Raw genomic sequence first — 25,223 nt, forward strand, 5'->3', positions numbered from 1 at the left:
GTGCGGCCGCGCTGCCTCCAGGAAGCCTCACGGGCCTGCGCCGGCTCCCAGGATGCAGTGTGGACCGGCCGGGCGCTGACGGCAGCGGCGCGTCTGCGGGCGGAGCGGCGCGGGCCGGCCAGCGAGGAGCGCGGCGACGCGGACGGGGAAGCAGGGCCGGGCGGGCGCCGCCTGCGGAGAGGCCGGGGGCCGGCCTGCGTGGGGCCGCGCGCGGCGGCGGCGACTTCCTTCGGGCCCGGCCGGACAGCGCAGGGCCATGGCCGAGGCGGCCGCGGCTCCGGTAAGGGCGGCCCGCGCGCACGGACGCGCGGACTCGGGGCCCAGGCGGCCCGGGCCCAGCACACAGCGCCGCAGGCCCTGGGGAGGGGCTGCGGGGGCCGGGCCGGGCCCCCGGGCCTGGGGCTCCGACGAGCGGGGCGCGGGGTCCGCTGGGGCCTACGGCACGCGCCGGCCGGGCCCCCTATTCCGGGCCGAGCCCAGCAGGGCGGAACCTGCCGTCCCCGCGCCGGAGGCCGCCCCACGCCGAGTCCCTGCAGCCCTCCGCGGCTTCTTGCCCCAGCCCCATCCGCCGGCCCCCCGGTCCCCGCGCCCCCACCCCGCGTCTCCTTTCTCTGCCCACCGCTCTGCCCTGCGTTCCCTGCCCCCCAGCTCCCCCCAGCGGCCTGGTGGCACCTGGGAGATGTCCGAAGCGGCCAATTCCGCAGATACCCTCCGAGTGCCCAGCTCGCTGGGGGCTGGGGCGGAAGACAGCTGCTCGCGTTCGTAGAAGCAGGCACAGCCACCCCTGTTAGGCATTATTTTGTCCTCAAAACAACCTATTGGGTAGGTCCTCGTTCTGTCTGTCATACAAAAGGACACCCTGAGGCCTAGAGAAGTTAACTTGCCTAGGATCCCACAGCTAGAAAGTGTGAGAAGACAGTCGCTCTGTGCCAAGGGGCACATTGTGTGTCGGAAACAGACAGGCACACTGGCAATAATAATGCAGAACAGAGGGAGGTGAGAGCCTGGCAGGGAGGTAAAGATGGGCTGGGGGAGTGCGGGGGAAGGAGAGGGCAGGGCTGGCACCCCTTCTGGCCTGTGCTTCTGTGATGTGAGCTGGGCCTTAGGGAGGGCTAGGATTTCATCGTGCTGAGCTGGACTCGTGTAGCTGGTCAGGTCGGGAGGACGGCTTGGGCGCAGAGACCTGCAGTGCTAGGCATGTTCAAGGACCAGAAAAGAAATCCTGCTCTTGGAGAAGGTTTTGGTAGGAGGTCGTGGGAGAGGCTTGAATGCCTGGACTTGGTCGTGTGGGTGGGAGCCCTTGGCAGATGTGGCACTCACTCTGTTACCATCAGCTCCTCTGAAGCGAAGGGTTTCTGCTTGCCAGGCAGGAGGCTGAGGACAGCCTCGTGTCCACCCACCATGTAGCAAGGAGCTGGCCTTGAGCAGACACAGTTGCCACCTCCCACCAAATAGTGTGATGGCCTTAACACTGGGCTCCCTGTCCCAGTGGAAATGGTGAGAAAACTGTGTGTGTCTTATTGTTTGTAAAGCGAGAGTTGGCACAGTTGTCCTTGTTCTGAAACTTGAGGACTGTAATAACGGAAGTCAGCCGTACCTAGAGGCTAAGTAGTATCTCAGTGTCTGAGGAGCTGGGTGATGAAGTGGAAGGTCATTTCTGGAGCGACTCTTGGAGGCGGGTGTCATGGCGTGGGTCGATCAGAGAGGGTTGATCAAAGAGGAGAAACGAGGGAAAGGGAAGGCACAGCCTGGGGCTCTGGCAAGGCTGGCCTCTCACCCAGGAGCCACCAGAGCTGGCCCAGCCTAGCAGGCCCTGAAGCCTCGGGCCAGAACAACCCACCTCTAGAGAGCAGGGGTCCCACCCACATCCACCTGCTCCCTGCACACAGCGCCTCCCCATCCTCTGAGACCACCTGATCTCCTTCCTTTAGGTCAAAGGTCATCTGGCCCAGCCTCCCTCCGATCAACTACAGAATCCCCCCCGACCCCCCGGGCTCCATCCTTGATGCATGGAGTTTGGCCTCTGCTCAGACCCTCCTGTCAGTGTTTCTGAGGGGTCCAGCATGCTATAGTTCTCAGTGACACCTCTAAATGAGCCCACACCAGTCACTTTTTCATTTTGCAAATAGTCTCCAGCCATGTGTTCAAGAATAGTTTCCAGAATGTCATAAGAAGCTGTCGATCCTCAGGCACTGCCAGAAGAAGGCACAGATGCCAGGGCCTCCTCTCTGACCCATGGGTCCCACCTTCAGATGTGTGTGGGTCAGCTGGTCCAGCCCCCACCCAAAACAAAGTCACCCTCTCCTCAGGGTCCCAACTGCTGTTCATTCGAGTTACCTTGTGAACTTTCCAGCAACGGGGAGGTCAGCACTTGGGGAAGCGCCATGTGCTTATGATCATTGCTGCACTTACAAAAGTCTAACCTTAGGCACATATCTTACCTTTCTCCCCAGTCTGAAGGTGTGTCATTGATCCAGGAGCAGCTACAAAAATGTCTGAGACCATATTTCTTCTCTGAGGAGAAGTAGGAACAATGAGAGAAAAAGTCAGAATCCCAGGAGGCCCAGAGGCCTCATGTTATATCAAAAAGTCTAACTTTTTGCAGTAAATTTTGAAGTGAATTTGCAGTAATGGTGATTTTTAGTTGGGGAGGGAAGAAATCAAGTTGGGGGAGAGGAATTAGCCATTAGATTTTTTTATTAAAAAGAGGCATGAGATGCTTTTTAAGAAAAGCAATTGGGCAACCCTCGTGTTTGTGCCATTTCAGGGGAACCAGCTGTGTTTTTGGCTTGCTCGTGATCAGTAGACTGTTCTGGGCGATTATGATGGAAGGTGCTGGCTAGGCTCTAGTAAATCTGCAGTTTACTACTGCTCCACTAAAATGCCCCAGCAGTGCTAAGTCACTACTTAGCAAAATTGCAGGGTGCCTACCACCGGCCACACTCTGTGTTGTGAAAAAATGCAGTACCACCTTCAGAGACTCGTAGGGGTGGATGGAGGAGATGATTGTGTAGGGTGAGGGCGACGGGGGCCATGACTGGGGTCTGCGCCATGTGCTCAGGTCTGGGGGGAAGGCACCCACCCAGATATCTAAGGTGCCCCGAGGAGCTGCCTGCTAGGCTGCGATCTGGCCTGTATCAGAGGACAGCTCCACTTCCCACATGTGACCTCCCAGCTCCCAGCCCAGCTCCCGGATGCATAGGGGAGGAGATGGGCTCAGGGAATATGGTGCGTGGAGTGAATGACGCTGGTCTTCTGTCTTTGTTTCTGAAAGATCTCTCCGTGGACAATGGCAGCTACCATTCAGGCCATGGAGAGGAAGATCGAATCGCAAGCTGCCCGCTTGCTTTCCCTGGAGGGTCGAACTGGGATGGCTGAGAAGAAGCTGGCGGACTGCGAGAAGACGGCCGTGGAGTTTGGGAACCAGCTGGAGGGCAAGTGGGCCGTGCTGGGGACCCTGCTGCAGGAGTACGGGCTGCTGCAGAGGCGGCTGGAGAACATGGAGAACCTGCTGAGGAACAGGAACTTCTGGATCCTGCGGCTGCCCCCGGGCAGCAAGGGGGAGGCCCCCAAGGTATCCCTGGGGTGGGACAGCCCGAGGGGCCGTGCCTGTAAGTGTGTGGGTGAGTGTGTGGGACTTGCGGTTCCAGGTGCCCGTGACCTTTGATGACGTGGCCGTGTATTTCTCTGAGCAGGAGTGGGGCAAGCTGGACGAGTGGCAGAAGGAGCTGTACAAGCACGTGATGAGGGGCAACTACGAGACGCTGGTGTCGCTGGGTAAGGCGTGATACTCACTTCTCTGTCAAAGGTGATTTTAGGCATTCTCAAGCCTCTCTCTTCGTGCGAGGTGTTCTGGCTCAGAGATACATACATCACTAGAAATCCTGACCAAGCAAAGAGTTACCTCCTCTTACCAGAGGTGAGCGCTGGCTGACTGCGGGGAACGCCTCCTTCTGCCTGGTGAATCCACGGGCTGCCGGACAGATCAGGGTGGCGGCCCTCTCCTGACCAGGCACGGAGCACGCGCGTTTCCGGTCTCCTGCTGAGATTTGGAGTGGAGAAGCCTCCTACTCCCAGATCCGAGACATAGCCAACCCTGCTCTGAGGCAGACCTTTTCCTGTAGCCTTCTCTTACTGAGCAACGTGGCCTTGACTGTGACGCGCCTCCAGGTCTGTGGAGAGTGTGGGCACACCGTGCTTCTTGTGGCCAGCGCTTCCTCACACCCCGAGGCTCTGCTCCCCTGGGCCCTGGGGCTGCTGCTGGTACCCCCATGAGGCCTGGGCTGATTCTTCCCGGGTATATTTCCTCTCGGGGTGGTTTCTGTCTGACCCCAGATGTGAAGGCATGAGGCATGAGGGTGGGAGCCCGTGCAGGTGTGACGTTTCAGATTAAAGAAATGCACTGCTCTTAACATAGAGGCCCTCCTGGAGTGTCTTCACCTGGGCTCCGGCGTTCTTGGGGCCATCCTGCACGGTGTGCAGTGTTGTGCGGTGCCCTGGCCTCCACCCACCACACACCAGCAGCACCTCACCCCCAGCCGCGACAGTCAGAAGTGTCTCCCAACTTTGCCAAGTGTCCCCTGTGGTTGAGAACCAGTGTGTACACTACCCAGAAGCTTCGTTTCTTGGCCAGTCTCGGCTTCCCAGGCAGCCTGTCCCCAGCTCTGAATGGAACCACATGGCAGAAGCTAACCTTTCTGTCTCTCCTCAGACTATGCCATCTCCAAGCCCGAGGTCCTCTCCCAGGCGGAGCAGGGGAAGGAGCCGTGCGGCTGGCGGCGTGCTGGCCCCAAGGTTCCAGACGTTCCTGTGGACCCCAGTCCAGGTGAGGGGGTGGGAGAAGGCCAGGAACACACCAGGCAGCCAGACGGATCAGAAAATTAAGGGGCCAGGGAGGCTGTGCCCTTCTCCTCAGGAAGAGCCGAGGAGAAACATCAAATTTGGATGTTTTAAATCTAAGATCTTTAGTTGATTTATGACCTGTAGCCGGTCCAGCTAATACTCTAGGAATACTTCCTAGCATGGAAACCTAGTCTTTTAGAAAAGAGACGGAGACGGTGGCACATAATGAGGGAGGTGGGAGGAGGCACTGATAGAGAAGGTAGGAGGCTATTAAAGACAAAACGTAATTCCTTCGGTTTCACAAAGAGTCAGCCTTGCCCCCATCCAAGAACCAAACCTTGTTTAAGTCCTCTAGTAGTTTCTGGACACTAGCCCTTTGGTTATCCACATTTCAGTATGATTGAGGCACAGATTTATTTAACGTGAATCTGGACAGCCAATGTCAGTGACTCAGGTTTTCCTGGAGCTGCTCAGCACCTGTCAAGTTATGGCAAGGACAGGTGGATGCGTGAGAAATGCCAAGCAGAAGTGAGACCCTAACTGGGTGGTGGGGTGAGTGACAGTCTGTCACTCAACCAGGGAGACTCCGCCTGTGCAGGCCCATGCCTGCTTCCTGCACACCCACCTTGTCTGTCCCACCTGCCTGGGGTTTCCCTGTCTCCCGGCACCTGTGTTACTCAGCAGCCTTACTGTCTTTCACTCATGATTAATGAGACGTGTTTTCTGTGTTTGTTGTTCATCGCTGTTAGATTTTCATTCTGCCAAGTGCAGACCATGTCAGGACTGAGCACTTGGTCATGTTCAGGGAAGCGCTGCCCAGTAGGAGAGCTGACTACCGGGAGCCAGGACAGTGCAGAGAGCCAGAGGACAGACAGATGGCCAAGAGCAGTGTGCTTTCTGGTTGCAGAGGGCCATCATAACACTGGGGGCTTCTAGCCTGGGTGGGAGGCGCACAGTGGGTTTATTACAGTCATAACAGCTATGTGGAGGCCTTTTGTTCCCACACCATCATTAGTGAGAGTGAATAGGGGCCTGGAAGTACCCTGGCTGCTGCCAAGACCCCCACTGCGCCTGTCCCTCCAGGACCCATATCCTCAGCTCCTGGCCTTGAGCCCTTTAGTGGCCTTTATCCCCACCTCAGTCTAACAAGCCTGGACCCCCTGCGTGCCCCTCAACCCCCTGGCCTCGGTGCATCCCCTTGTCAGACCTCCTCTCCCTTTCTGAACTCCTAAATCTCCCGCTGAACTTCGTGGATCTCAGTCCTTAGCAAGGCCCTGACTGCTCAGCTCTCCAGAGTACCCCTGCCTGTTCTTGCTCAGCTGAGACCTGGTTCTCCCCAGGGGCACTGCGCCCTGCAGGCCGCCCCCTTCCACCTCATCTTAGCCCAGCTGAGGACTCACTTATTGCCTCTGTGCTGGTCTCCCCATCTTCCCTGGAAACCCCCACCTTTGAGTCAGATGCCTCGTCTTTACCACCTGCAGACCTCTGGGCCTGCCCGCCATCTCTCCCCTGCCCTGCCATCCTCGTCAGTGGTGGAAGGATCCGAGGAGGGTCTGTCCAGCACCCTGGCCTCTCGGTTCCGTTGCCTCCCACCCTCCGTGCCCTCCTGGCTGCCTGGCCGGGGCCGTTCCCCGACTGCTGCACCCCTCCTGTCCTGGCAGGTCCCTCTTCCTAACACCCTTCGGCACCTGCTGCCTTTTTCCTGCCCAGCTTGCCCACATTTCCCCTTTGCCTCCTTGGGTTCCAGGTCCATGGGCCTCATCCCTGCCTTGCACTGGCCCTCCCTGCCCTCACCTCTCCGAGTTCATTCGGTTCACCTGGCAAAACCCTAACCCTGGCTAAAGCTCTCTGGATGTGGCTGGAGAATGCCCCACGAGGCCTCTTTCACCCACCTGATGGTCAGGTGGGAGTCATCACTGCCCTGCAGTCTCTCAGCCCAGACTTGACAAACCACCCGTGTGTGTTTTTGGCTCACAAGCCTAGCGTGGTTTTCATTGACAAAGCATTGTTTAACTGAAAAACACAAAATGAAACAAAACACAGCTCTCGCCACCCCCTGCCCGTCAGCCTTCACCTTTGCCCCGTTGGCTGTGTTCACTCCTGTCACTGCAGTGAACGTTGCCCTCCGATCAAGGGCCTGCCTCCCCCCAGCACTAGGTGCCTCCGGGCCCCTTCACCAGCTGAGGTCATTTCCCCACGGAGCCCACACGCCAGCCTGCACTGCCCAGTTCTGCTCCTCGAGCCTGCCCCCTGACGTCCCAGCCTGATGCCTGCAGTCGTCTCTCCGCGCCCAAGGCCCTTCCTCCATGACCTCCCTGGTGCTAGAGGTCTGGTCTCCCTTGACCCCACCTGGTCTCATTTGCCACCGTTGATCACTGCCTCCGTAGACTCTCTTCTGCTGACGGGACAGCCCTCTAGGTCCTCCTGTGACACTCGCTCCCTTGCCTTTGCTGTTCCCTGTCGCGCTCTCTGGCCTCTAGGCGTTGGGGCACCCTCTCCCTCCACGCCCCTGGAGGGCTCCACAGAACCCCTATGCGCTGACCCCTGCGGCCCACCCCGTGTTCTGCACCTGACATGGCCTGGCCGGTCTCCGCCTGGATGTCTGCTGGCTGCTTTGCGCTGGGTGCGGGCCAGGCTAAATGCCCCATCCCCCCTCAGGACCCTTCACCCCGTCCGCAGCAGGGAGCCACTCGGTCCTCACAGCCCAGCTCAGGACCCAGCTCTGACTCCTGCTTTCACACCCCCACCCACCCATCGGAAATCCTCCCAGGACCACCCCCTCCGACACCAGTCCAGGCCCCTTCTGCCTCATCCCCTCAGCCCTGCCACCCAGGTCTAGCTCCTCTCCCAACCAGCTGTTGTCCACGCAGCAGCCACAGTGATCCCTGCGTTCTGTCCGTACCCCTCCCTGGCTGTCCACCTGCACTCATGCCTCTGCTCATCTCACTCCCTGCTCAGCCTCCCAGCCCCCGCAGTTGCACTGCCCTCTGCCCTGAGTGCTCCCCAGATGTTCCCTGGGCGGTGTCCATCCCCTCGCTCAGGTCTATGCACAAAATGGACCTTCTGCAGTCACCCCAGTGAAATCGCAGCCCCTGGCCCGCCTGGGATTTCCAGTCTCCCCTTCCTGCTGGTCTGTTCCCTGTCAGGTATTAGCATCTGTTACAGGTATTTTGTATTTATAGATTATTACATAGATTTAATATTTACAAATGATACAGATATTATACAGGTCTTCCTTGACTCGCAGTGGGCTTATGTCACGATTAACCCATCGTACAATCAAAATACTGAAAGTCAAAAATGCAGTTAATGCATCTAAGCTGCCAGATGGCAGAGCTTTGCCTGGCACCTTATATGGGCTCAGAACACTCACGTCAGCCTACAATTGGGCAAAAATCATCAAACAGTGCATTTTATAACGAGGTTGTTGAATGCCTCATGTGATTTACTGAGTCCTGTTCTGAAAGTAAAGAGCAGGATGGCTGTCGGTGGGTCAGTCATTAACCTGGTGATTGTGTGGCCGACCCGGGGCTGTGGCTCCTGTCCTCCCAGCATCATGAGGGGATTGACTTCCATCACCAGCCCAGGGAAAGATGCAAAATCAAAATTCAACGTAGAGTTTCTCATGAATGCCTCTCAGTTGCACAGCATTGTAAAACTGGAAAATTGTAAGCTGGGGACCATCTGCATAATGATGGTAGATACTACATAAGTTTGATATAGGGAGATTATATTTCATATTTATAGATTTGTGTATGTCTTCCCAACCCCATTAAGATGTAAATTTCAAGAGACAAGAACTTTAATCTCTTTTGTTCAAATAATCATTCCAGGCACCTAGAATACTGCCTAGAACAGAGTAGGAATTTGGTAAATATTTGTTGAATGTATGCTGTTTTCATAATTTAACATGTGTGTATATATGCAATAATATATTTCTGATAAAATTTTAATTCCTTTTAGATCTTCCTGTCTCATTCCTCCTCAAGGTAGCTAGTTGTCCTCAAGTTGATGTTTATTCTTTCTATCCATATTTTAAAACTTCTGTTAATGTATATACATAGCTGTAAGCAATATATATATAATATGGTTTTGTATGTTTTGAAAAATTATATAAATGTCATATTGATCACTCAGTATTCCATATTTCAGATGTTTCTCCTTTGATGCATATAGGTCAAGTTCATTTTTAAGAGATGCTTAATATTCTAAAAACAACTATATTGCCATTTATTATCCATTTCTCCACTGAGTTTCACTGGAGTTGTTTCTAATTTTGTGCCATCACAAGTGGCACTGCAGTGGACATTCTCACCCGTGTGTCTTTGTGCCCACGTGCTGGTGTCTCCAGGGAACAGAGCCGAGGTGGATGCCTGCACTGCAGGGCAAGCTTGTCTGCCCCTCTGCCAATGCCAGCTGCTCTCCCTGGTGGCCCGCCAGCTCCTGCCACTCCCACAGCTGTGAATGAGGACCCGTCTGACATCCTTACCCACTTTCAGATTTTGGTTTTTGCCAGTCTCATGGAGGTGAAAGGGCATCTTGTTTTCATTTGCATTTCCCTGACTCTTAGTGAGGTTGAGCCTCCTTTTCATATGTTTATTTGGTCTCTTCTCTAGTAAATTCTTTTTCTGTTTTTCTACGGTTGTTTTTCATTTTCTAATTGATTCAGGACTTATTTATGTAGGTTCTAGATACTAACACTTTGCCTGTGATTTGCATTACAAATATCTTCTCCCAGTCTGTGGCAGGTCTTTTAACTTTGCGGTTCTTGTATAGAAGTCTTAATTTTTTGGTGGAGGCAAACCTATGAGTCTTTTCCCTTGAAACTGTGCTTTTTCTGTCTTAAGATAGCCACCCCTGCCTCATGCAGGTCAGAAAGGCATTCTCCTGTATTTTCTTATGAAAAATTTTTTTCAAGTTTTGTTTTTCTTATTTAAGTCTTTAATTCATCTAGAATTATATTTGTGTATGTTGCAAGGGAGAATTTAAACTTCATTTTCTTCACAAGGTTGTCTGACATTCCAACAAAGTTTGCTGAGTATTTCTTTTCTCCAGTGATCTGGAATGCCAGTTCCGTTGTGAGCCGGGTGTCCTTACGTGATGCACAGTTGCTGGGCTCTTCATTCTGCTCCTTTGATCCACTGCCTGGCTCTGCCTGCGCCCACGCCCACCGTTCCAACTGAATGATGAGCCTCGATATCCAGTAAACTAAGCCTTGCCTACTTGCTCTTCCAAGCTTTTCTTGGCTATTCTTGGACCGTTGTTCTTCCAAGTGAATTTCAGGCGTTTTTGTCAAGTTCTCAGAAAATCCAGTTGAGATTTTGATTGGAATTGCAATTTGCTTTATAATTTCATTTCTGGAGAATTGCTCTCATTACAATATTGGGCCCCTTTACTCATAAGAAGACTTATTTATTCAAGGCCTCTTTGAGTGCTTGAATAAGGTTTTACAACTTTCTTCTGATAACTTGTTTCTGTGTGAATGGGATTTTTAACTAAGTGTATGTTTTAAATAGTTATTACAGGTATATGGCTATGCTGTTGACTTTGTTTAGTAAAAGAAAAAATTTGCTCAGCTCTCTTCTAATGACTTGTATTTTAGATTCTCTTGCATTTTTTATACAGATAACTGTACCCTCCACAGATAACACAAAGTTCTCTCTTCTTTTAAATTTTTATAGCTTTTCTTGTTTAACCATTTGGCTAGGACACTGTTGAATAATAGCAGTGATAGCTAGCATCCTTGTCTGTGGAATCTTCCAGACTTTCAGCATTAAGGATGATTTTTGTCATAGACTTGAAGATCCCCTTAGTTTTAAAAAGTTTCTTTCCACTCTGGCTCAAGTTTTTATTATGAACAAATGTTATATTGTATCAAATATTTTTTTCTTCAAAAATACTGTGTTCTATTTCTTTAAACCATTGTTACCATATATATACATAACATAAACAAAATGCATGCAGAGCAAAATTCAAATCAAGTTTAGAGAATGATAGTAAACATCCGTTTTCCCAAAATCCCAGCATAAGAAATAGATCACAGCCAGAACCTTCTAAGACCCCACTGGCCCTCCCAGCTCCCATACTCCTTCCATCCTCTTACAGATAAACAGAAAATTCAGAAACATATGTGATCAGTCCCTTGTTTTTCTTTACATTTTTATTCCTTGTGTATGTATTTCTTAAATAACACTGTGTAGTTTTGCCCGTTTTTGATCTGTGAATGAGATCGTAGCATATATGTTCTCTAAATTGCATTTTTCATTTGCCATGTTGCTGAGTCATCCATGTTGATGTAGTGCAGCTGTAGTTAATTTTCATGATTCCCACCACTTTACAGCTTTCTCTTCCATGAGTATAACATAATGCATTTATTCCTTCTGTTGATGGTTGTTCGTGTTGTTTCTAAATTTTTTGCTTTTAGAAACAGTGCTGTTGTAAAAATTCTTATGCATGTGTAAAAGTTTCTCTAGCTACCTACCCTGGAGAGGAGCTGCTGGGTCATAGGAAAGGTGCATGTTCGACTTTCCCAGGTAATGTCTGAGGTTCTCTGGTACCAGTCAGCTCTCACCAGCAGTGCCCAGGGTGCCCACTGTACCTCCTCCTCACAGCCCTGGAAATGCCTTACGTTTTAATTTCTGTGCATCTAGTAGAAGTGAAATGGTTTAAAATCTGTAATTTAAAACTTGCCTTTTCCTAATGAATGAGATTAAACATGTGCTCAGTTTATGGGCCATTTGTCCTTCCTTTTCTATGAAATGCCTGTTATGTCTTCTGTCCATTTTTAAGTTGTTTTCCCTTTACTTACTGGTTTGTAAGGATCTCCACGTGTTTTGCACGCTAATCTTTCCGTTATGTGTGTGTGTCACTGATGTCGTTCCTGTTTATGGTGTGTCTTAAAGGGCAGGTGTCTTTAATTTCAGTGTACTCAGTTTCGCTAGTTTTTACCTTTATGGTTTGTCCTTTTTATGTCTTAAACAACTGAGAAATTTCCCCTGCCTCAAGGTTGTAATACATACTATCTCTTATTTTTTTCTGAAAGTTCTGCCTTTCGTGTTGATGTTCTTATTCCATCTGGAGTGGATTTTTGTGGTGATGGGAGGTCAACTCTCAGGAGCACCGTGGGGCTGCTTTGCCCCTCAGGCAGACTTCCCAAGTGCCCTACCGGCCCCATGGGAGACCCACCTAGGACTGTAGTTGGGATTGCCTTCATTCTGTGCATCATTTTGGAGGGAACTGCCCCCTTTACTGTTTTTGAGGCATGTGATTTGTGAGAATCCTACGGCCTTCCATCTAACTCATCTGTAATGTCTCAGTGAAGTTTTACAATTTTATCCCAAAAAGGTCTTGTATGTTTTTTTGTTAGATATGTTCTTAGGTCCCTTGTGGGGTGTTTTAATCACTGGTCTCAGTGGTGCCTTTTCCTAACGTGTGTGTTTTCCATTTGTTGCTGCTGGATGCTGGAGTCCCCTCTCCTGGTGCATTTTCTCGTGCGGCCGAGAGGGGCTCAGCTGCGGAACTCCCCTGTCTCTTGGCTGGCCCCGGGAGGCACTCCACCAGGGGCCCCACCAGGATCACGGCGCTTGGGGGAGCTTGGAAGCGAGGGCTAGACAAGCACAGTCCTTGCCCACCCTTCTTCCCTTGGGCAGCTGGCCACCCCCAAGGTCAGGCAGTCTTGCTCCGCGGAGGGCAGCCTCCTTCCCTGGGGTCCAGTGGGTGACTTCTGATCCTAGGATCGGTCCTAGGAATCCTCTTGCTCACAGATGAAAGCTGCATCCTTACTTATCGGGAACAAACGGGCTTTCCGTAACTCAGCTGCCTTCCTCTTTTTCTCTTTAAGATCCATGACAGGGAAGAAACATGGTAATTGATGGGCTCCTTTATAACACTAAAAATACACGAAATTGCAGTTGTCTTTCATTTATTGATATTTCTGTCTAGGAACCTTGCTAACACTCATTAATACTAAAAACTTTTCTCATATTTGATGATTCTCAGATTTTCTGAAAAGATAATCATATCCCCTTTGAGCAATAGGAATTTTTTGTTTTCTTTAAAATCTTTATGGTTTATTTTTCTTTTGCTTTATTGTGCTGGCTGAGAACTCCCAGAAAATCCTTAAACAGAGGCGATAACAGGTATCCTATTGGTTCATCATTTTAAGAGAATGCTCTTTAATTTTTCACATTCAGTCTACTATTTAAGAGCTTTATTGCTCAGTGCCCTATATCAGGTTAAAAAAGTTTCCTGTATTTCCAGTTGATTAAGTGTTTCTAAATGAGTAACTGTTGAATTTTTATAGAATGCTATTTTGGTGTCTATTGAGATTTTATGATTTTTCTCCTTTAAGCTGCTAACATGGTAAATTATGCTATTTTCTAATGTTGAACCATCCTTGCAGTCTTATAATAAACCTAACTTAGTCATGATTCATCATATATACTGCTGGATTTAGTATGAGAATTATTTTGTTTAGGATATTTGAATCTTTTTGTTCATGAGTGAGACTGCCCTGTAGTTTTCCTTTCTCAGGCTGTCTGGCTGGTTTTGATATTAAAGATTTAAGCTATCGTGTATTCTCTCTTTTTATTTGCTCAGAGAGTTCGTGTAATATTGGAATTATTTACTCCTTGAACATTTGGTAGAAAAACACCAGTGAGACCATCTGGGCCTCAAGTTTTCTTTGTGGGGGAGATTTTTGGCTATTGATTTAAGTTCTTTTATAGGTAGAGGACTGTTTCATTTTCCTATTCCTACTTGAGCCAGTTTTAGCAGGTTCTAGTTTCCTAAGGAATTTGTCCATTTCCCCAGAGTTTTCAAATTACTAAACATTCTTACTGTTCTCCTTATCTTTTTAACCTCTGCTGTATCACGTGCCCCCTTTCCACTCTGCATATTGGTCAGTGAGGTTTTCTCCTTTCCTCCCCATAATCTTGCTAGGAATATACTGGCTTAGTATTCTCCTTAAAGAACCAACTTTTGCTCTCTGCAGTCTATCTTTGCTTTCTGTTTTATTAAATAACATGCTCATATTATTTACTTTCTGCTTTTTAAATGGTCTTGTTGTTGATGTCATTTCTTTTCTAACGTCTTGCATTTACTGCATGACCCACTAATTTTCAACCTGTCTCCTCTTTTTTAGTATAAACGTACAAGGCTGTAAAATTTCCACTAAGTACTGTTGTAGGTACAGCCCACACATTTTGATAATATTTTCATGAGCATTAGGTTCCAAGTATCTTCTCATTTTCATTGTGATTTGTCCTTAGACCCTTGTATTATTTAGAAAGGAAATATGTATATTTTAAGTTTTTGTCTTTATGGGGAGTTTAGATATATTGTTATTAATGTCTAACTGAATAGTGATATAGTTAGAAAATAGATGTGTAAAATACTAATCTCTTAACATTTACTGAAGTTTGTTTCATGTCCTGGAAAGTGTTCATTTTTCCTTATTGTTCTTTGTGGCTTGAAAAGCATTTGTTTTCCTCGTCTTTAGATTTTGTTTATATCCATTTGGTCAGGTTTGTTTAAAGTGTTCAAATTTTCCATAACCTTTAGTCAGCTACATGTATCAGTTACGGAAAGGTGTGTCCTCTCTGCCCCCAAAAGTGGATTTGTTCATTTCTCTAGAGTTCTGTCAGTTTTGCTTTATGATTTTGAAGCTATGTTATAGATTAAAATTTTACAATTATTTACCTTTGTGGTCCATTTACCATTAAGCAGTGATCCTTTTAATTTCTGTGAATATTTTTCCTTTTAAGGTCTATTAGACATTGACATCTTTTTTTCTAAAAATTTGTCATGGCCTAGTGTAACTATTGTCCCCTTACACTGCCTTTGCATCCTTCTGTTTTAGCTCTGTCTCTTGTAAGCAGCATACAGCGAGGTCTCTTGTTTGGTGTAATCTAATCATCTTTATCTTTCAAATGTCCAGAACAGTAGGCACTAGCTACATGTGCCTAGTGAGCACTTAAAAAGTGCTGTAAAGATGGAATACATGTGCACTGAAATGAACGTTTTGGGTATATTGAGTTAAATAAAGTCTATTGTTAAAATTTTTTTTTTCACTTTTTTTTTTTTTTGGTATCGTTAATGTACAATTACTTGAACAACATTATGGTTACTAGACTCCCCCTATTTTCAAGTCCCCTCCTGACATAGCCCATTACAGTCACTGTCCATCAGTGCAGTAAGATGCTATAGAATCATTACTTGTCTTCTCTGTATATACTGCCTTTCCTGTGTCCCACCCGGCTACATTATGTGTGCTAATCGTAATGCCCCTTTTTCCCCCTTATCCCTCCCTTCCCACCCACCCTCCCCAGTCCCTTTCCCTTTGGTAATTATTAGTCCATGCTTGGGTTCTGTGAGTCTGCTGCTGTTTTGTTCCTTCAGTTTTTTCTTTGTTCTTTTACTCCACAGATGAGTGAAATCATTTGATACTTGTCTTTCTCCACCTGCCTTATTTCACTGAGCATAATACCCTCTAGCTCCATCCATGTTGTTGCAAATGGTAGGATTTGTTTTCTTCTTATGGCTGAATAGTATTCCATTGTGTATATGTACCACATCTTCTTTATGCATTCATCTACTGATGGACACTTAGGTTGCTTCCATTTCTTGGCTATTGTAAATAGTGCTGCGATAAACATAGGGGTGCATCTGTCTTTTTGAAACTGGGATCCTGGATTCTTAGGGTAAATTCCTAGGAGTGGGAATCCTGGGTCAAATGGTATTTCTATTTTAGTTTTTTGAGGAACTTCCATACTGCTTTCCACAATGGTTGAACTAGTTTACATTCCCACCAGCAGTGTAGGAGGGTTCTCCTTTCTCCACATCCTTGCCAGCATTTGTTGTTGTTTGTCTTTTGGATGGTGGCCATCCTAACTGGTGTGAGGTGATATCTCATTGTGGTTTTAATTTGCATTTCTCTGATGATTAGGGATGTGGAGCATCTTTTCATGTGCCTGTTGGCCATCTGAATTTCTTCTTTGGAGAAGTGTCTGTTCAGCTCCGCTGCCCATTTTCTAATTGGCTTATTTGCTTTCTGTTTGTTGAGGTGCGTGCACTCTTTATATAATTTGGATGTCAACCCCTTATCGGATATGTCATTTATGAATATATTCTCCCATACTGTAGGATGTCTTTTTGTTCTACTGATTGTGTCCTTTGCTGTACAGAAGCCTTTTAGTTTGATATAGTCCCATTTGTTCATTTTTGTTTTTGTTTCCCTTGCCCAGGGAGATATGTTCATGAAGAAGTTGCTCATGTTTATGTCCAAGAGATTTTTGCCTATATTTTTTCCTAAGAGTTTTATGGTTTAATGAGTTACATTCAGGTCTTTGATCCATTTTGAGTTTACTTTTGTATATGGGGTTAGACAATGATCCAGTTTCATTCTCTTAAATGGAGCTGTCCAGTTTTGCCAACACCAGCTGTTGAAGAGGCTGTCATTTCCCCATTGTGTGTCCATTGTTAAAATTAATTTTACCTGTTTCTTTTGACTGTTTTAATGTAGCTGCTTGACCTAAAATTAGAGCGGTAGCTCACATTGTATTTGTAATGCACAGAGCTGGTCTGGACCACTCAGGTTGATGTGGTCACCAGTGCAGTGGATTCTTACCCAGTGTCTCAAATTGGGCTGTCAGACCCTAGTCCTGCCTTTTCTGTGTTTCTTTATTTCCTACCCCACCCTTGAGAGTTACTCATGTAGGTTTTTTCCTCCCCAAATTACTATGTTTAATTGGTTCAGAAGCTATACATTCTATTCTTTCAGAGGTGACCTTAGGATTTTTTCTTCTCCAGTACATCCTTTAGTAGTTGTTTTTTGTGGGCTTGTTGGTAACGAATTCTCAGGGTGTGTGTGTGTATGTGAGTTTATATGTTTCTGAAAATATCCTTCTTCTATTCCAATATTTGAAGGATATAATTCTCATTCGAGTGTTATTTTCTCTCAGGCCTCTGAAGATAATCTGCTGCTTTTGAGAAGTGAGTTATTGGTCAGGCCGCTGTTGCTCTGTGGGAACCTGCCGTTTCCTCTGCGTTTTAGGTCTCTTTCTGGTGACCTGCAGTTTTCCTACGGTGTATCTAGGTGTGGGCTTCTTTATCCTGCTTAAATCACTGATAGTTTTCAGCACTTTGGGAAATTTTGCAAAAGTTGACACTTTGAATATTTGCCTTGCCCCAATTTTCTCTTTTATTCTGGAACTTTTTCATATTAGCCTCTCTGACCTTGAAAGTCCCTTCCGATCTGAGCTCTGTCTCTTTGCCGAGTCCTGAATCACTTCTCCTGAGCTCTCTTCTGGTTAGTTCTCCATTCTCTGTTCAGTTGTTCCCATTCTGTTGTTTAACCTAGAGATTGAGTTTTTAAATTCCAGTTATTTTATTTTACAATTCTAAGGTTCATATTTTATTCATTTTCAAAATCTGATTGGTCAATTTTGATAACTGCTTATTTATCATACTCTCACTCCCCCTTTCTATTTCTCTAAATATATTAAACTTTCTTATCTGTATCTGGTGATTCCAGTATCCCAAGTCTTTGTGGGTCATGTTCTGCAGTCCGTGGCTTCTGCTGGCCGTCGGAGGCGGCTGGTTTTCTTGGTGAGGTGGCTCAATCATGCCTGCAGGCTGCGAGTGCTGGCCCCGAGAGCGGTGTCGGCCTCGGCTACGCACAGTGCCCGTGCAGACCGAGGGCTCCCTCGGAACCTCCAGCCACCCCACAGTATGAGACCTGGCACAAGACCTTGAGCCCCAGCCTGGGTGGTATGTCAGCACCCAGGGGAGACTGTCCTCCCGCCCCAACCTCCAGCCCAAGCCAGAGTGGGCACGCTCCTTCTGTGGGGCCAATTTTCACTTTGGTTTAAAGTCGAGCCCACTGGGAACGTTGCTCCTTGGGGTCCCAGGTTTATGTGTGTTGGGGAGGAGCTTCCAACCCGGCCTCCCGCCCTGCTTGAGCCCCAGACTTCCCATGCTGCTTCACCCCAGAAGTGCCTGGTCCTGCACAGCCCAGGCAGGAGGGGAGTAGGAGCTGCTCTGTGATTCACCACTGTTGACCGAGGCTTTCTTACAGTGTCAGCTTCCGTTTTCCTTTATTTCTAGGTCGTCCGTGCTTTAAATTTTTCTGTATTTTTATATTTTTGCCCAGCATTTTTAGATATTCCATACAGGGAGGACTTTCTCTGCACATTCAGCCAGCTGTAGGCCAGAAATAGAGGAGTTGAGTGCCACTTCTGCATCTGTTGAGATGATCATATTGTTTTCTCCATTAATGTGTTAACTTGTGTGTTACATTACTTTTATTTTCTAGGATTGTTTTGATAAATCTAATTTGTTCATAATGTATTATCTTTTTTGAAAATACATTACTGGGTTTGATTTGTAATTCTTTCATTTAGAGTCTTTGCATATCTATTCATAAGTGAGATCATTTTATAAACTTCTTCAAATACTGTCCTCTCTTTTGTGCAGTCAAAATTATACTTTCTCTGGGAAAAGTATAATTGATATTTCCTCAATGTTTTGAAGATACTCCATAATCTCCTAATACTGTACTTGCTAATGTGAATCTGCTGTCAGTCTGAATGTCATTCTTTTCTCTTTGGTACCTTTTAAGATTTTTCTCTTTGTCTCTGCTATTATTCCATTCACATGAATGTTGTTTAAGTTTATATCCTTTCTTACTTTCTACTTAAGAATTGGTGTGTTCCTTCAAACTATGGGCTCATAATGTCTTCAGTTTTAGAAAATCCTTAGCCATTATTTCTTTCTGTATTCCTATGTACCCATTTCTCAGTTCTCTCCCTCTGGGATTTTTATCAGCATGTTTTGGAACTCTGCCCATCTTCCATGTCTCTTCACTTCTCTTTCATTTGTCATTTCTTCATCTCACATTGCTGAACTCTGGATTATTTCCCCAGATCTGTCTTTCAAATTACTTATTTCCTCTTTAGTGATGTTCAGTCTGTTGTTCAGCCATCCATTTCTGTGACTGTTTTGTTTAAATAGAATGCCTCTTTAGTTCTTTGTCAAATCTGCCTTTTTTAAAATGACACACTGTTCTCACTCTAGGGATTCTGTTCCTTCCTTTACTTTTTTGAACACTTGAGACATACTTATGTTACTGTATTGTTCAGCTTATTCTTTTTTCTATAGTTCTTGGAAATGAATTCTGCCATGACTCTCATGCCATTTGGATCCAGTTCTGGTTTGTAAGATTGGTTTTTTTAGGTAGGGGCCCCTTGTGGCCCGCGTTATGGGGTGATGCTGTGGGACAGGTTTGCATCTGCCTGTGCAGGGGACCTCCTGGGGTGCCGTGGTTCTCCATTTTTCTATGAGTTTCTCAGCTTAGGGTCTCTGCGTGTGGGTAGCATGAACTCAGTGTGGTCATGGGATCCCAATTTCGGGTGGCTTTCCCACCCATGGCCCTGGACACATGCCAGCTTCCTTGAAGCTCCTCTCAGGTGGATGGGGTTTTCCTGGCCCGAATCTCACAACTGGGACAGAGCCTCAGGGCCCCTGGCTTCATGCAGACAGCCCCACGCTGCTCTCAGCCTCACTTGGACATCGAAGCCCGGCCCCTAAAGCGTGCATCCTCTTCCAGCATCTCCGTGGGTCACTTGGGTCCTGCTTGAACTCTTCATTTGATTTTCATTTGCTTCTTTGATTCCTATATCTGGAATCTTTCTTGCACTTGTTTAAATACATGTGGGGGTAAGGTTTTGGGGGAGATTAGGAGTTACATTTTATCTAGAATTTCTGTGTTTAAAGTGAGAGCAAGACCTCCCCAGGGCAGCTCAGGATCCCACGGACCAGAGGTCTAGCCCTGAGAATGTGTTTGCACTGGTGCATTCCTCACCCTTCGCCACCCTGCCGGTGTGCTTAGTACCACGTGGCCTCCTGCTCTGCCCGGAAGGCCCTACAGGCCCTTTAGATCTGGGGCCTTCCCTTCCCACCAGGCTCTTCTGCCATTTGACCTTTGCAACGCCGCCATGTCCATTTCCTTAGAGGATGTGTGTCCGCCCCAGAGCTGAGAGGCCCTGTTGCTCTCTATACTCATGCACTTTTCCTTTCTTAGGCTCAGGGCCACCAGTTCCTGCCCCTGACCTCTTAATGCAGATCAAGCAGGAGGGCGAGCTCCAACTCCAGGAGCATCAGTCTCTGGGGGTAGAGGCATGGGCAGCCGGGCATCCCGATATCGGCGAGGAGCCATGGGGCCTCAGCCAGCTGGACTCCGGAGCAGGAGATGTCTCTACAGATGCTGCCTCCGGTGAGTGGCAGATACTGGGAGCAGACAGAGAAAGATGTGCCAGGGCCAAGGGCCCAGCCTGGGGAAAGGAGTTCCTGGAAACATCATGGTGAGCTGTGGGCTCTCAGACAGCTGGCCTGACTGGTTGAGAAGTTTCCCACCTTAAGGCAGGGACTGCACCAGATGACATCTCACGGGCCCCTCTGGGTGTGGTAGTTCTCTGTGCTGCTGTTGCCCCTAGTGTTGCACATTTAAATCCCCAGTAGCCTCATATTAAAGAGGGGCTATATGAAATAGATGGGTGACATCCAAGCTTCCTGGTACCTCAGAGAGGGGGGCAAAGAAAAACTGGTGCCAGGAGAGGGGTTTCTCAGGTTTGCCCACTCTTCCTCTCCGGGGGCTTCTGGCCCCTCTTTCCCTAACACGTGGGCTCTGGTCTCTCTTCACTGCAGGCGTCCACTCCAGCTTTTCAACCACTATCCCTCCCACCTCCTGGCAGGCGGATCTCCCTCCCCATCACCCCTCCTCCGCATGCTCAGATGGGACACTGAAGCTCAACACAGCAGCCTCCACGGAAGGTACAGGGTGACAGAGAGGATGGGGACACTGATGTCCGCCTAGGGGACTGCCTCAGCCAGGTCTCCTCATTTTTGTTGGCAAACTGCCCTGACCCTTCAGCCAATGGACAGTTCGGTGTCTGTGGTGTTAGGACACATAGGGTGTGTCCTTCATCTAGTCCTTCCAAAGTCTTTCTTGGGAATGTCTGTGTTTCCGACCATTCCTTTCTCGCATTAACTAATCAGTGCTGATACGCTGACCCCTTGAAAGGGTGAACACCCTGCCCAGACCCAGCAATCCTGGCTCCTCTCTGGGACAAAACGAACCCAGACCAGAACCCTTCTTAGGTATCAGCACTTCCCAGCACAGGAGTGTCTGAAGACCAGCATTGAGAACAACTTCAAAATTTATGTATTAATTTTCTATTTACTTCTGTTTTCAAGGCCAGTTATTTGTTACTTCACTGATTTCTGTCCTGCTTTAGCACCCAAAAGATGGGCTAGAAGCCTAGATCCCTCATATAAAACTTCAGGATGTAAAATTCAAGTACATTTACATAGAACCAAATGCATTTTTACTATTTCACTAACACTTTTATCATTAGCTGGCTACATTTATTGAATGCCTGCTGCATGCGAGATAGCATGCTGAGTGCCCTCAGATGTGTTACCTGGATTAATGTACACATAACCCTATGCAGTGGGGTATTCACAGATGCACTGTTGGCAGGAAATTTACCTGAATCCACAGCTGGTCTGTGGGGGAGCCACAGAACAATCTCAGGTCCACTTGAACCCCAACCGTGTGCTTTCTCCCCTGGCTTACATAGCCACCAGTGACCAGAGTTCCTTCCTTAGGATGAATTCATGATTGGCCTTTCAGCCAAGGTGACAGGGGCCCTGGGTGAGTAGGTGCAGTGGTGGCTTTATCCATGCAGAGGGCCCTAGCATGTGAGTGTCCCCGAGCATGGCTTGGGCAGCAGCGTGAGCCCCTGGGGGGTGCCCTTCCTGAGCTTGGAGACTAGGGTACAGAGTGGTGGTCGTGGAGCAGGCAGCTGCCGAATGTCCAAAGAAAGTGTCAGATCTTCACCTTCGAAGTAGGTGAGGGGACAGAATGATACCTGGTCTTTCTGTCTTTCTTAGCAGATGTAAAAATCGTGATAAAAACAGAAGTCCAGGAAGAAGAGGTGGTGGCCACACCAGTGCATCCTACTGACCTAGAGGCCCACGGAACCCTGTTTGGACCAGGCCAGGCCACCAGGTTTTTCCCTAGTCCTGTCCAGGAAGGAGCCTGGGAGAGCCAGGGCGGCTCCTTCCCCGGCCAGGACCCTGTGCTGGGGCTGAGAGAGCCCGCCCGGCCTGAGCGGGACCTGGGTGAGCTTAGCCCTGCCGTGGCCCAGGATGAGGCCCCTCCAGGGGACTGGCTCTTCGGGGGGGTCCGCTGGGGCTGGAATTTCAGGTGTAAACCTCCTGTGGGCCTGAACCCCAGGACTGGGCCTGAGGGGCTGCCCTACACCTCCCCTGACAACGGAGAGGCAGTGCTGGACCCCAGCCAGGCCCCAAGACCCTTCAGTGACCCCTGTAAGTACCCTGGCCGGACAAAAGGCTTCAGCCACAAGCCAGGCCTGAAGAAGCACCCGGCAGCGCCCCCGGGCGGCCGGCCTTTCGCCTGCGCCTCGTGCGGCAAGAGCTTCCAGCTGCAGGTCAGTCTGAGCGCGCACCAGCGCAGCTGCGGGCCACCTGACGGGGCGCCGGGGCCCGCGGGGGGCGCGCGGGACAGCAGCGCCCTGCGGTGCGGCGAGTGCGGGCGCTGCTTCACGCGGCCGGCCCACCTCATCCGCCACCGCATGCTGCACACGGGCGAGCGGCCCTTCCCCTGCACCGAGTGCGAGAAGCGCTTCACCGAGCGCTCCAAGCTCATCGACCACTACCGAACGCACACGGGCGTGCGGCCCTTCGCCTGCACGGTCTGCGGCAAGAGCTTCATCCGCAAGGACCACCTCCGCAAGCACCAGCGCAACCACGCGGCGGGCGCCAAGGGCCCAGCCCGCAGTCAGCCCCTCCCGCCGCTCCCGGCCGGCCCCCCGGACCCCTTCAAGAGCCCTGCCTCTAAAGGACCCTTGGCCTCCACAGACCTTGTGACCGACTGGACTTGTGGCCTGAGCGCCCTGGGACCCACCGACAGCGCAGACCTGTGAGGCGCCCTGATAGCCGGGCTGCCCCGGCCCCCCGCCCCGCAGGCCGCAAGTGTAAAAAGCCCCGCTTCCAGACGTCGGTGTGGTGGTCCAAGCTTAGAGGCAGGAGTGGAGACTGGGAGAGGCCAATATCCTAGTCGCCGAACTGATCACTGGAAAGAGAAACTGTCAAACAGTGCAGCTTCCACCTCTGAACAAAGTAGAATTCTTTGGTTGCAAAACTGAGCAGCATAGAAATTTAAGTAATTTAATTATGAAACTTTTTTTTTAACTCTTGAAGACAAAGCTGGAAAGTAGTAGTGGCCCCAGTTCAAACTTTACAGCGTACTTTTGGTTGCCCGAGCGTGTGTCTGTGCGGGCTGGGTCCTTATCAAGTCTGACTGGGTGCTGAGAGGCTGGTCAGCTGGGGGCGTGGGCGAGCAGGGACCTGGACCTCCCCTGGCCCCACTGACTCCTAGGGATGGGCTGGTCCTAGCGCACAGTCCCCCGGGGCTTTGAGCCTCTACTTTGCCTGGGGCAGGGCTAGGCCTGGGGCCGGCCTGGGTGCTGTGGAACCCCAGCCCCCATCCACCGGCAGCCAGTCCCACTTCCAAGCCTGCCTCTCTGAAAAGGCCCCCAAAATGTGCTGGCCCTGCTTGTGTTTCCCTGTAACTGGCCGTTTGCTGCCCCCTGTGGGAAGAGAGCTTGGCAGTATGGCCCTCGGGACCCCACTGGGACCTCGCACGTGACTCTGGGACCTCGTAGAGTTGTCTGAAAACGGGGTGGGGGCTGCAGAGAGGACGCGGCTAAGGCACGGGTGATGGAAGCTTTCAACATGAATTGCAGCAGAGCCAGGGACAAAGCCCGGCCTGCTGACCCCACGTGGGCAGCTTTCCACTCCAGCAAGATGCTTCTATTTCCTTTTCTCTCTGTAAAGTGTTTCTTTTCATTGTCAGAATGCTTTCACATCACATCTCGTTTGATTGTTACCGTGACCTTGTGAAGCACGCAGGGCAAGTGTTCTTGCTTGTTCGAGATGAGGAAATAAATTACTGAAAGGGGACATCTCTGGGCCTCGCACCGCAGGTGCATGGTGGCACCAACAGTTGGGGAAAGCCCCAGGTTAGACACGGCCCCTCCTCCTGTAACACCAGTTTGGGGGAGGAAAGCTTTTTGTTTTTCTCTCTTAAAAGATGGGTCCCACTTGTACAGGGGCAGAATTGTCGGGCCTCAAGCTTTAGCTGAGCACTGGCTCCTTGGTGTGTGCGCTGACTGGCTGGGAGGGCGCACAGCGGCGCAGTCCAAGGGGCTGGATAAGGGATATCCTCCTCTATGACATCTGAGGGGTGGAATTATAAATGGGCCAGGGTTTCTTGATTCTACCCCAGTGCCGTCCCTACTGCACAAGTGTCCATTCTGTTTTGTTGAAGCAGCCACTGTTCCCTTATCCAGAACGGGTAACTCGTTCCCCCTGCGGAGGGAAAGACCGTGGCTTCCATTCATTCAGCTCCCTCATGCATACTTTTATTAGGCAATAGACTAGTTAAGATAATTGTTTCTATGTACTGTATATTTTGTACCTGTTTACACTTCTAATATTGATATAACAGATATTTTGAAAAACAAATGAAAAGGAAACATCCTGTTAAAATAAAACCTAACCAGCACCGAGGTAGTTTGGTGAGTCCCATTCTTAGACCCGTGCCTTTCGTACTGACGCCTGCAGACACATCCCCCCGGAGCCACATGGTCAGCTTCCTCAGCGCCTCCTCCTGCGCTTGGTTGCCTTGGACCCAGGGAGGCGACAGTCCCTAAGGGCTGGGAGGGGAAGACTCCAGAGGAGCTTGACTGTGTGGAGACAGACTAACATTGGGAGGGAAGATCAGAGTACGTCCGGTCACTTTGCTTCAGAATATAATCATAGTTTATGTAATTTAGGTTTATGTAACTTGATTATGAAGGTAGGAAGGTCTGGAAGGAAACAGCAGCATGTCCACGAAAAGCAGGTGCTGGCTGTCTCCTCCTCGCAGCCTTAGCCGGGCAGAGGTGGAGGGAGGCTCGGCGAGGCCTGCAGCTGTACTCCTGGCCCTGGAGTGAGGTCTGCCCAGTGGCGCCTAAGCCGGCCTGACACCAATATTCCCATCAACCAGAGTTAACAATTAGCATTTTAGCTCATGTTTTCAATCTTCTTCATTTTGATCATTGTCTTTTTAAGAAAATGAAAATATGAAATAAAATCTGCTTTAATTTACCCTGAGGGTCTGGGAGCAGGACACAGGGAAGGGGCAGGAGGAGGCCCCATCCAGGCCCAGTGTGGCGAGGATGTCTCCTTCCTTGGCTGCCTGACCTCTCCTGCTCTTCTTGCCCATCTTCCCGGCTGGATGTGTCTCTAGCACTTGG

At 49.3% G+C, this 25,223-nt stretch overlaps 1 protein-coding gene across 2 annotated transcripts; it reads left to right on the forward strand.

Moving 5' to 3' along the window:
* On the forward strand, positions 1–24,495 carry ZNF746 (zinc finger protein 746). Of its 2 annotated transcripts, none has more exons than XM_036999408.2 (7): positions 1–280; positions 3,275–3,574; positions 3,696–3,777; positions 4,712–4,825; positions 19,922–20,113; positions 20,545–20,670; positions 21,796–24,495. In XM_036999408.2, exons 1-7 carry the CDS (start codon positions 257–259, stop codon positions 22,845–22,847), a joined length of 1,890 nt encoding a protein of 629 aa, XP_036855303.1. In that variant the 5' UTR covers positions 1–256; the 3' UTR covers positions 22,848–24,495. The 2 variants fall into 2 exon arrangements, with proteins under 2 accessions (XP_036855303.1, XP_036855302.1); XM_036999407.2 differs by having other exon boundaries at positions 3–280; positions 21,793–24,495.
* Positions 24,496–25,223: the final 728 nt, after the last annotated feature.

This window comes from Manis javanica, chromosome 6, assembly GCF_040802235.1.
Source record: "Manis javanica isolate MJ-LG chromosome 6, MJ_LKY, whole genome shotgun sequence".
Lineage (NCBI taxonomy): Eukaryota > Metazoa > Chordata > Mammalia > Pholidota > Manidae > Manis > Manis javanica.

Coding starts and splice junctions, on each gene's coding strand:
- ZNF746 (XM_036999407.2), top strand. CDS start 257: ATGGCCGAGGCGGCCGCGGCTCCG. Junction 3,778..4,711: donor CGAGACGCTGGTGTCGCTGG/GTAAGGCGTGAT, acceptor GTCTCTCCTCAG/ACTATGCCATCTCCAAGCCC. Junction 20,114..20,544: donor CTCTACAGATGCTGCCTCCG/GTGAGTGGCAGA, acceptor TCTTCACTGCAG/GCGTCCACTCCAGCTTTTCA.